This window comes from Diceros bicornis, chromosome X, assembly GCF_020826845.1.
Source record: "Diceros bicornis minor isolate mBicDic1 chromosome X, mDicBic1.mat.cur, whole genome shotgun sequence".
Lineage (NCBI taxonomy): Eukaryota > Metazoa > Chordata > Mammalia > Perissodactyla > Rhinocerotidae > Diceros > Diceros bicornis.
Window position 1 is genome coordinate 136,489,997 of NC_080781.1, and position 12,360 is coordinate 136,502,356.

Sequence of the window (12,360 nt, forward strand, 5' to 3'; positions counted from 1 at the left end):
TGAGAGGTAGGATAAGTGTACTAATTTCCTTATATCTTGTAATGGGTGAGGGGTCAGTAGACCCTGTTCATAGCTGATAAATCAAGTATTAGATGGGTAAATATATTTTAAGGATCAAAAGGTAACAACTAGACTCAGTATAATAATAAAATCAACCAAAAAATCCCTATGGTAGAGTAATGGAGGAAGTAGAAATATGTTTATTTCTTCATAATTTATAGCAAGGAGTTAATAAATTCTATCTAAATAAATAGTTAAAATCTATTCTAAAATTTTGCCAACTCACCATTCTGTATTCTATGGAATATATCTTTTCTTCCAGTTTGAAAAATCTTCATTATCTTTTCTCTTCTCCATGATTCTTCAAAGAGTACTGGAATGGTCCTGGGACCACATCTGCCAGTTCTTTTTAGCACCTTTGGATAGTCTTCATCTAGATCTAGAGATCTGAACTCTTTTAAAGCAGCCAAGCACAACAATCTTGATTTCACTGTATTCATGTTTTATTCCTACCAATTCCAGTTGGTTTACTATTTTTTTCTCTCTTTTTTCTTCCTTCCCATCCATCCACCAATTCAACTAACATTTATTCAGCTTTTACTATGAATCAGATGCTATGCAAGGAAGCTGGCTAGTTAGAAAGCCCATGCAGACAAACTCCTGCCCTCAACAAGTTCAGTCTAGTGAGAAGGCAGACAAATAACTCTAACAAAAATAAATGCTTTTAATATCAGGAGCACCGCCCCCCCCCAAAGAAAAGCTAAAGCTATCTGGATGATTCTGGAAAGGCTCTATGGAAAAATAGCATTTTGTCTGTGTCTTGAAGAATGAGAAAGGTCTTCATTAGGCAGAGAAAAAAGAAAAGAACATTCCAGGTAGAAAGTAAAAAATAAGCAAAGACACAGAAGAAATGATGATCACTTTTGTTTGACTATAAATAGGAACATATTGGAAAGTGAGGGGCAGAGGTGGCCCTAGAGATTGCTCTCTGGGTTGAAGATAGAGTCCACTCTTCCGGGTGACTCTGTAAGTACAGTGGGTTCTCCTTGAGTCTAGCAGTATCACACTTAGGTTTGGTCCCTCACCATAAGACATCAACCCTCCATGATACCTACCCTCTTTTTTTGCCCCCAGAAAACACTCCACATTGCCAAGAAGCACTCCAGTTGAGAATTGGATTGATGACCCCAGTGAATAGCACACAGCCCTGGCCAGTTCCCATAGGCTGCAGGCTGCCCACTCCCGGTTCCAATACAGTTCTCTCAGGGAGTGCTTCCCAGCCCCCATCCTTGCTGTATCTCACCTTCATCTCCAAGGCCTCTGGCACCTTCTTGCCTTCCCAAGCCCAACTCCGCTTGGTGAAGTAGTTGACAGTGGCAAATTCAATCAGCGCAGAAAATACAAAGGCATAACAGACGGCTATGAACCAATCCATGGCCGTCGCGTATGCCACTTTAGGTAAGGAGTTTCTGGCACTGATACTCAAGGTGGTCATGGTGAGAACAGTGGTGACACCTGGGGAGAGGGAATATGAGAACCACTGGAAGACATTTAGAGCATATCTGATGAGATCACCAACTTCCTACCTGATACCCCACTCAAAAGGGCCCCTTTAAAGTAAAAAAACAGAGAATGTCAAAGTGGGATGGTTCTACCTAGGAACCACCCCATCCCAATTTCACAGGTATAGGAATCTCCATCACTTCTAAAAGTTGTCCTCTAGACTGCTTAAACATTTTCATTGATGAGTAGGTAAGCCTATTTCACTGTAAGAGAGCTTTTTAATTAGAAAACCTACCTTATGAGCTGAAACCTGCCTTCCTCTACCTCTTAGCCTACTGACTGATCTCAGAGTTCTATCTCTGGCAACACAGGAAAAAAAAAGCCCGCTCCCTCCTCTCCAGGATAGGCCTTCAGAGAGTTGGAGAGGGTGGCAATGTTTCTTCATGAATCTGGTCATCTCCAGAATGAATATGGTCAGTTCTTTCTCTTGTTTCTCCTTCTTTCCCATTCTGGTAGGTAGTTCTCTTCTGAACAGCCCAGAACTGAGCTCAAGACTCAGGACATAGTCTGAGCTCAGTAGGATTTTTACTTCCCTTGTTGTGGACATTGTTCTCCTAAAAATGCTACAAACTATTGCGGAAAATGGTTCTTAGCTGCATCACAGTATAGGTTCTCTTGAGCTTTGTGAACAACCAAAGCTATTCCAATATCTATTTCTTGTGAATTTTTGCCAAACCAGAGCTTGCTTTTAGATCAATTGATTCTTTCACTTGGTGGTGTCATTAACCTAAATTTAAGACTTTCCTTTATTCACTTTTAAATGATATTAAATTTTTTTTTTTGCTAATCTGTTCATATTTTAGATATACATATGAGCTATATAGTGCTATGATTAACAACAGGAGCCTTAGAGTCAGACTTAAATAGAGCGCAGTTCTGGCAATCCCACCTACTAGTAATATGACCTTGAACGAGGTCAGCTTTACCATGTGTAAAATGTGTGTGATGACACCAGACTCAGAGATTTGTTGGGGGATCCAATGAGATGATGTATATAAACCCCATAGCACAATATCTGGCACAGAGTAATCACTCAATAAATAGTAGCTTCTATGATTAACATTACTCTTATTTTTACTGTTGTTATTAACAATAGTATTGTCATAATTATATAACTAATTATGATAGTATAATTATAATCACACTTCAAACAGTATTATAATAATAATTTCATAACTGTTAGCAATAGTATTCTAGTCCTGAATACCTGCACTAGAAGTTAGAAGTCCTGAGTTCTGCCACTTACTTGCTTTGTATCTTGGGCAATTTCCTTATTCTCTCTGTGCCTTCATTCTCCCCACCTATGAATATTCCCTACAGTCTCTATCTCCCAGAGTTTTGATGAGGCAGTTGTTGTACCCAAAGTCATCCAGACTTGACGAAGGGGGAATAGTCAGAACCTCTTTCTGACTGTTGGCATGCTCAAGAGGATGGGGAATGTGAGCCTTATGAGCCTGGGTCAAGTAGCGCACAGAAGGAAGTCCTAATGAGGTGAGAGATGTTACATAGAAAAGCAAGCAGATAAAGCCTATTATCTATTAACTCTACCCAGAGAGTCAGCCATGTGTGGTGCAGCCTCTAGGGCTTCCTCATATCTTGCTTTCCTGAGTACCTTACTTATATATTTGCTATATAAATGAAAATCCAGACTGGAAAAGACTTAGTACAGTTTCAACAGAGAGACCCTAAAGGAGCACCTTTGTACAAACTAGGCAGAGATCATCAAGGCTGATTAGCAAAAACACATTTTAAGCTGTCAGGAATCAGGGCTGGCCCCGTGGCTTAGCAGTTAAGTGCGCACACTCCGATGCTGGCGGCCTGGGTTCGGATCCCGGGCACGCACCAATGCACCACTTCTCCGGGCATGCTGAGGCCGTGTCCCACATACAGCAACTAGAAGGATGTGCAACTATGACATACAACTATCTACTGGGGCTTTGGGGAAAAATAAATAAATAAATAAAATTATTAAAAAAAAAAAAGCTGTCAGGAATCAGCCACATAGCTAGCATCTATTAACAAACTATCTGAATTTGTAGCCTGCTAAGCTCTCAGAATGGACCCAAGGCTCAGTAACCCTCTGCCTACACTGAGCAAGTAGTAATTCATGGGAGAAACAAGTTACTTCATTTATGGTTATCAGCAAAATGCAGTTGTCCACCCTAGCACATTCATAGCAGTGTTCCAATGCATGGATGGAGAGGATTGCACTGCAACACAAGTGTTTCTGTGCCATATCTCAGTAGAGATTTTTAGAGCTCTAGCCTCTAGGGCTTAATTAGAACTGTCACCTTGTAAAGAGCTCTTAGCTAGTCAGAGCTGGTAGGACCCTCAGTCAAGCATTCGGTATACATCATGGATGGACAAAGAAGTTTGGTATATTAAAAGAGATCCTGGACTGCCATCCAGTGCTTCTCTTTCAAGACTCTTCTGGAAAGTTTTTTGTGACTACCTCGCCTCGCTTCCTTTAAGCACTCTTTGGGAGTACATCTCTTTGATAACACACATCTGCCCCACCAAACCAGGAGTTGCTTGAGAGCAGGCACCATGGGTAATTCATCTCTATCTCCTCAACCCTAAACACAATACCTGGCACATAGTAGGCCCCTAGGGTATGTGTGATGAGTGGAATTGCTCTGCCCAGCCTATGGCCCATGGCACTGCACCACATTTGCTCCCATCAGAGTGAATAATATTCTTTTCTTACAGTAACTATATTGTTATTATTATCAATAATATAGTTCTTGTTCTCTTCTCCAACATTAAGAACTGTCTATTCTGTACCTTAAAGAGTTACATCCTAGGGATACAAAAATTAAAACATTTCAGACCACAGCATTCAAAATGAGCACTCACTCTCTCCAGGAGACAGTCGGAATTAATCATACTTCATATACCTGTTGAGCTCAGACACCACCACAAGGGCAAGGCTTTTTGTTAATTAATTGTCAGTCAGGCTTAATCCTGTTTTACAAAGTACATTGCTGAATATGACCCAGTCCCCCATTCCTTCTTTACAACCCCTTTGTCCCAAACTTTTCTAACTTTCCAACTCTGCTGCTCTATGACCACCTATATTCTCCACCTCTTCTCTGAATGCACATTCCTCTTTTGATCCTAACTGAAACCTGACTCTCCTATTGAGTATACTGTTTTGGTTCTCAAAAGGTGGTTGATCATTCAGAATCAAGAGCTCAAGAGGTAGGAGTCCATATTTTCCTTGATCTTTAGTACTCCTTAGACCATTACACCATCATAGTCTTGTGGCAATCTGTGCTCCTGTGAGATTTCTACCATCTTGTGATACCCCTCTCTACCTCTTCTCACAGGTATCATCTATAGAATACTTTCATCACCCCAAAGGTTCCTCTGTGACCACTTCATCCCCTCTTTGGCCCTAGGTAACCACTGCTTTGCTTTCTTTCAGTATGAATTAGATTTCCCTCCCCAGAGTTTCATATAAATATCATACAGTATGTACTCATTTGTGTCTGGCTTCCTTCACTCAGCATAATGTTCTTGAGGTTCATTCATGTTGTTGCATCTATCTTTAGTTCATTCCTGTTAATTTCATAGTATTCCATTGTATTGATATAACATAATTTGTTTATCCATTCACCTATTAATGGACATCTGGGCTGTTTCCAATGTTCAACTATTATGAATAAAACTGCTACGAAGATTTACACACAAGTCTGTGCATGAGAATATGCTTTCATTTCTCTTGGTAAACACCTAGGGATGGAACTGCATGATTATATGGTAAGCACATGTTTAACTTTATATGAGACTGCCAAATGGTTTTCTAAAGTGGTTGTACCATTTAACATTCCCATGACGTATGAGAGTTTCAGTCCGCATTCATCTTTGAAAATTAAATATTAATTGGTACTTTTACCTGTTTCCCTGACAATGAAAGTCCTTAGAATATTTTATCTCCAGGTATCCCCATCTCAACTTATATAGATTACATTATGGTCTAGTCTTTTATTCTAAATATATTGTATATCCAATAAGCCACCGTTATTATTTTATACATTCAATAGTCATGTATTTATATTTATTATTCTCATTCTTTTTAAATGCATCTTAAACATTCCTTCTGGGATAATTTTTCTTTGGCTTGAAGAACTCCCTTTAGTGAGGGTTTGACGATAATGAATTTTTAGTGGTTTTTTTGTTTTTGTTTTTCATCTGAAAATGTCTTTATTGTTTCTGTTGAAGTCAGCTGGTAGTCTGTTTATTATGACTTTAAAGGCAACGTACTTTTTTTCCAGGATACTTTTAAGATCTTTATCTTTGTTTTTTGTTTTCAAAAGTTTCACTATAATGTGTCTTTGTTTGTGTCTCTTTTAATTTATCCTCCTTGAGTTCATAGGCCTTCTTGTAATTGTGCCTTTATATCCTTCATCAGATTTGGACAGGGTTCAGCCATCATCACTTCAAAAATTTCTTCTGTACCATTCTCTCACTTCTCTCCTTCTAGGATTCCAATTACCTCTGTTAGACTTTCTCAATAAATCATATGCTATTTCTCTCTCTTAATGCATTTTATACATTTTTGTCTTTCTGCACCTCATTCTAGATATTTTCTAGTTCAGGGGCTTCCTCTTCTCCCTTCAACTGTTTCTAGACCAGTGAGTTTTTATCTACATTTTCCAATTTTAGAATTTCCAACGTGCTTGCTCTTTCATGTATGCTCTCTATTTCAATCTCCACACACCATTTATATGATGGAATTTTTATGTTTCTTTCATCTACTTAAACATATTCATCATAGCTATGTGAAAGTTTGATAAATCAAATATCTGGAGTCCCAGTAGGTCTGTATTTTTTAATTGGGTTATAATTTATGTACAATAAAATAAAAAGTTTGTACATTTCAAAGTGTTTGGGCAAATGTATATAAGTGTACAAATAATACCCCAATCAAGATATAGAATATTCTACCACACCAGCAAGTTCCCTTATGCCCATTTTCAGTCAATCCACCACCCCCAGAAGAAAGCATTGCTTTGGTGTCTAACACCATAAGCTTAGTTTTGCCTGTTTTGGAATTTTATATAAATAAAATCGTATATTATGTACTATTTTGTGTCTGGCTTCTTAGCTTGACAAAATGTTTGAGATTCATCCATATTGTTATGTGAATCAATAGTTATTAATTCACTGTATGAATATGCCACAGTATATTCACCTCTTCACTTGTTGATGTACATTTGGATGTTTTCCAGTTTGGGGCTTTTATGAATAAAGCTGTTACGAACCTTCTTATAAAAGCCTTTTATGGATATATATTTTCATTTCACTGGGGTATATACCTAGGAGTGAAATACCTAGATTTTAGGATAAATGTATTTTTAACTTTATAAGAAATAGCCAAACTGTTTTCCCAAGTGGTTGCACCATTTTACATCCTCACCAGCAGTGTATGAGAGTACCAATTGCTCCTCAACCTCACAAATATTTAGAATTGGTGGTCTTTTTAATTTTAACCATTCTAGTGTTTATAAAGTGATGTCTCCATGTGGTTTTAATTTGCATTTCCCTGATATAATATGATGTTAAGTATCTTTTCATGTGCTTATGGGCACTTATATATATTTTTGTTAAAATGTCTGTTCATGTCTATTTTCAGTTTTTTAAATTGGATTCTTTATATTTTTATTATTGAATTTTAAGAGCTCTTTATATTTTTGGAATAGATGCTTATTCATATTTGTACATTTATAAAATATATTCTCCCTGTCTGTGACTTGCCTTTTCATTTTCTTAATGTTATCCTCTGAAAGGAGAAATTTTTAATTTTGATGAGGACCTATCTATTCTTTTTTCTTCACTGTTATTACTTTTTTCTGTGCACTAAGGAATTTCTGCCTTCCAAAGGTTGCAAAGATATTGTCTTAGATTTAGTTCTAAGAGCATTATATTTTTAGCTTTTATATTTAAGATCATGACTAATCTCAAATTAATTCTCTGTAATGCCATCTCTGTCATAAATCAAGTTTTCATATATGTAGGTCTACTTTTACTCTCTCTATAGGGTTTCATTTATTTTTTTTCCCTTTTCCTTATGCCAATAACACACTGTCTTAATTACTATGGCTTTTTAATGATTTTTGACATCTTACGAGGCAAGTGTCTCCATTTTGTTCTTTTTTAGAAGGATACTGGCTATTCTTGGATGTTGGGTTTCAGAAAAATTTTGCAATCACTTTGTAAATTAATGTTTTATCTTGGAGGTTCTCATATCCATGCAGTTAGTGTAAATATTATCTCTAAACTCACCTGAGGCCAAGTTTGAATTAAAAATAAATTCCTAAGGAATCCTATATTTTACACAAAGCCCAGGCCAAAATAGCATGCTTCCTTATTGTCTCCCTGCACCGATTACTGTATTTTTCTAGTGCTCTTTTGCATTGAGGGCATAACCCTTCGATGGTATTGGATCGATGGGATGAATGCTTATATTTGTTTCCTATGGCTTATGTAACAAATTACCTCAAATTTAGTGGCTTAAAACAACATATATATATTCTCTTACAGTTCTGGAGGCCAGAAGTGTGAAGTCAGTTTTGCTGGGCTAAAGTCAGAATTACTGGGTGTCAGCAGAGCTTCACTCCCTCTGGAGGCTCTAGAGGGAGAATCCACGGCGTTTTCCAGCTTCCAGAGTTGCATTACTTGACTTTGGGCCCTTTCCTCCTCTTTCAAAGCCAACAGCATAGCATTTTCAAATCTCTCCTGCTTTTTTCATCACATTGCCTTCTGCTCTGTAGTAAAATCTCCCTCTGCCTCATCTTATAAAGACACTTGTGATTGCATTTAGAGCCCATCCAGATAATCCAGGATAATCTCCCCATCTCAAGATCCCTAACTTAGGGGTCAGCCCAGCAGTGTAGTGGTTAAGATTGGCATGCTCCACTTTAGTGGCCTGGGGTTCCTAGGTTTGGATCCCAGGCGCAGACCTACACCACTCATCAAGCCACGCTGTGGCAGCAACCCACGTACAAAATAGAGAAAGATGGGCACAGATGGTCGCTCAGGGCCAATCTTCCTCACCAAAAAAAAAAAAAAAAGATGCTTAACTTAGTTCACATCAGCAAAATCCCTTTTGTTATATAATGTAACATTCACAGGTTCCAGGGATTAGGCCATGGATATCTTTGGGGGGCATTATTCAGCCTACCACAATCCTAGTTCCAACACTTAACTTCACTTAGGCCCAAAGCCTTTCTGTGTAACCTTAAAACTCAAACTCATATTTACCAAGACTAGTCATCCACCCATCTCCCTGCTACAACAGTAGCAGCTCACATGATTAACGCTTCAGTTTTCAGTTCCTTCTTCCCTTTGGATCTCTCAGTATCTCCTTTAATTTTTTATGAGTTCAGATATTAAAAAAGAATGTTTTCTATGTTTCATCTAGCTTTTCTAGGATTTTGTAGAGGAAGAAGTTTTTAGGGTATCTAGTTTATTATATTTCCAAAAACGGGCATCTTTAACTTACTTCTATATAGATTCTGCTCCCTCCACTTCACTAGGACTGTTCTTTTCAAGATCACTAACAACCAAGCATATCACCATACTCAATAGACAGTTTCTATCTGCATCTTACCTAGGCACACACTCTAGTTTTTTCTTTGTTCCTACTTTACAAATTACTCTTTCTCCACTGCTGTCTCCTCCTGTACCTGACCTAAAATGCTGCTTGTTTTCGAAACATCATTTACTATTTAACTACACAGTGTAGCTTCAGGATATTGGTAGGAAATATTGGCCTTCTGTGTGGGTACTCAGCACATTCAAGTATATGCTTCACAGCCACCATTGCCGTGGAGGCAGTTGAAGTTAATTAATATTTATCTCCTAAAAAGTCTTACAGTGGAAAAAACAGGCAGAAAATGTTTTATATGCTTTATATCTCAGTCTCTGCTTTAAGTCTTTAAGTCTCTCAGGGAAAAGTGCTAATGATATGGAAATCTTTTCTAGATATCAGTCAATTCACATTGAGGAAAATTTCTCTGATTGTAGGTACTACTGAAACATTCTTTGAACTTTGTGTGTGTAGCTTTTACTGAATATCAGATAATTCACACTTCCAAAAAGGCTAGAGGAGAAGCAGCAAAGTCAGATGCTCACACAAAAAAACCGGTCATAAAAAAGCCCTAATCCACTTCTCTGTTGTCAGGTTAGTTTCTCACCCTTCACTTTCTCTAGCTCTGCCCTCTAATTCCCTCTTTTTCACTGAAGACTCAGTTCTTCCCCAGCTCCTGGAGCAAACCTGACTGAGACAGGAAGCATCTCAGTAACCTTATTATTCCAACTCTCTTCTCATTCCCACATCCTTGTTAAGAATTCATTAGGCTGAAACACCAGGATCCAATGACTCAGTTACTAATGCTTGGCTCAGGCGTTGCTCCCATTATCTCCACTAATGATTCTTCTACCCTCCTGTACTCTGACTGCCCATCATAAGACTCTGCAAATGTCTTCCCCCGCCATTATCCATAAAACAACACTCACCAAAGACCGTGCGGGCAGGGACAGACTCTCTGTTGAGCCAGAAAGACACTTGTGACAGAATGACAGTCATGATACATGGCAAGTAGGTCTGGATCACAAAGTAGCCAATTTTTCGCTTGAGATGGAAATGGGTTGTCATGACGACATATTCTCCTGGAGAGAGAGTAAAATTAGGCAGTATATAGCTGAATAAACATTGTTCAATCAAGGTGGGCCCCAATTCAGCTCACAAACTCCTTGACCTTATATTCAAAACAAGACGTCCCAGCACCTCCCACGTCCACATAACCAAATCTCTTTAATAACTATGAAGTACCTGTAGTGTGTTTTTTCGTGTGTGTGAAAATATATGCTAGCAGTGTACCAACACAGCTTGCTCAGAGCAATTTTGATACAAGTTCATTCAAATAAATTAGTGTCCTCATTTAAATAATAATAAGAAATAATCTCTTCTATAGCATTTGCTATGTGATTGGCACTCTTCTAGCACTTTAACAATCTTAAAATATTTAATCTTCACAACAACCCTATGAGGTCAGTACTAGTGTTATCTTCATTTTATAGGTCAATACACTGAGGCAAAGAGAGATTGAGCAGCTTGCACAAAGTTACCCAGCTAGTAAGCAGTGGAGCCCGAATTCAGGCCCAGATGGGTTGGCTCCACAGCTTATGCTTTCTAAACACTGTGCTCTGCTGTTCAAAATGGACTTATTGGGTTAGAACCCAAAGTTCACAGAGCAGAGTGTGTGCTGGCCTCCATCCCTCCACTCCAAAATAAGAGTGAACACTGATTGAGCTCTTACTATGTGCCAAACAACTTGGAGTGCTTTGGGAGTATTAACTTTACACCCTTCCACCAACCCTGTAAGGTGGGTACTAATTATTACCAATGTTGTTAAAACCAATAGTTAATTATCAGTACTATTGGATTTGTCAGTGCATTTTACCCAGTTAAGCACTCCATCCTCCTGGAATGACTCTCTTCACCAAAATTCTAGGCCACACTGCTCTTCTGGTTTCCCTCCTACCTGATTACCTCTCTAGTCTCCTTTGCTGGTTCCTTTAAATGTCTAAACATTTGAGGATGTCAGGACTCAGTGCTTGTACTGTCTTCTGTCTCACTTACTCCCTTGGCATTCTTATCAAGCCTGTGTCTTTGAATAATAGCATAGACTCTGATAACTCCCCAATGTATATCTTCTGCCTGGGCTTCCTACTTGTTATGCCTCGAATTGTATCTCCCAGAAAGACATGGTGAAGCCCTAACCCTCAGTACCTCAGAATGTGACCTTCTTTAGAAATAGGGTTGCTGCAGATATAATTAGTTAAGATGAGGCCATTTGGAGCAGGATGAGCCCTAATCCACTATGACTGATGCTCTTATAAAAAGAAGATAGACACACACAGGGAGATGTGTGATCATATGTGCTGATGGAGGTAGAGATTAAAGTAATGCATCCACAAACCAGGGAATGCCAAGGGCTGCCAGCAGCCACCAGAAACTAGGAGAGAGAGGCACAAAACAGATTCTCCTTCAGAAGCTCCAAAAGGAACCAACTCTGCCAACACCTTGGTTTCAGACTTCTGGCCTCCAGAACTGGGAGATAATAAATTTCTGTTGTTTTAAGCTGTGCAGTCTGTGGTATTTTGATACAGCAGACCTAGGGTTCCCTACACTACTCTAGACCTATATATTCAATTACCTGTTAGACATCACACTTGGGGATCTAATAGGTATATTGACCCAAAATGTCCAAATCTTAGCTTTTACTCTCCCCATTTCCTACCCCCTCCAAACTGGCTCCTCCAACAGATTTTCCCATTTCAGTAAATGGTAGCTCTCAGGAGCACAGGCCAAAATCAAATTCTTCAAAATCCTTAGGATCATCATTCACTTGTCTCTCTCCCTGCCTCCCTCATGCATGCCTCCATGTGCACGTGCACACACACACACACACACACACACACACACACACACACGCACAATCAATCAGCAAACCTTCACAGTTCTTTCTTTAAAATATATCCATAGTTTGACCACTTCTCACCACCTCCACTGCTGCCACTCTGGTCTAAGCCACCGTCATCTCTATCTATAGGACTGGAAAGCTTTCTAACTGGTCTTGCTTCTGTACTTATCCCCTTCAACGCATTCTTAGCACAGCAGCCAAAATGATCCTATTAAAACATAAGTCAGAGTTGGTCTCTCTTTAGCTGAAGACTCTCCAATGGTTTCCCATTTCTCAGAGTAAAAGCCCAATTCCCCAAAACAGG

At 38.8% G+C, this 12,360-nt stretch overlaps 1 protein-coding gene across 6 annotated transcripts in view; it reads right to left on the reverse strand.

Moving 5' to 3' along the window:
• GABRA3 (gamma-aminobutyric acid type A receptor subunit alpha3) overlaps positions 1-12,360 on the reverse strand; it is a 213,639-nt gene that overhangs the window by 14,533 nt on the left and 186,746 nt on the right. For all 6 annotated transcript variants that reach the window (XM_058534911.1, XM_058534912.1, XM_058534914.1 and 3 more), the window contains 2 exons: positions 10,087-10,239; positions 1,304-1,515 (listed from right to left, as the gene is read on the reverse strand). In XM_058534911.1, coding sequence (XP_058390894.1) covers positions 1,304-1,515; positions 10,087-10,239 — 365 coding nt within the window. The remainder of the gene's footprint in view (positions 1-1,303; positions 1,516-10,086; positions 10,240-12,360) is intronic.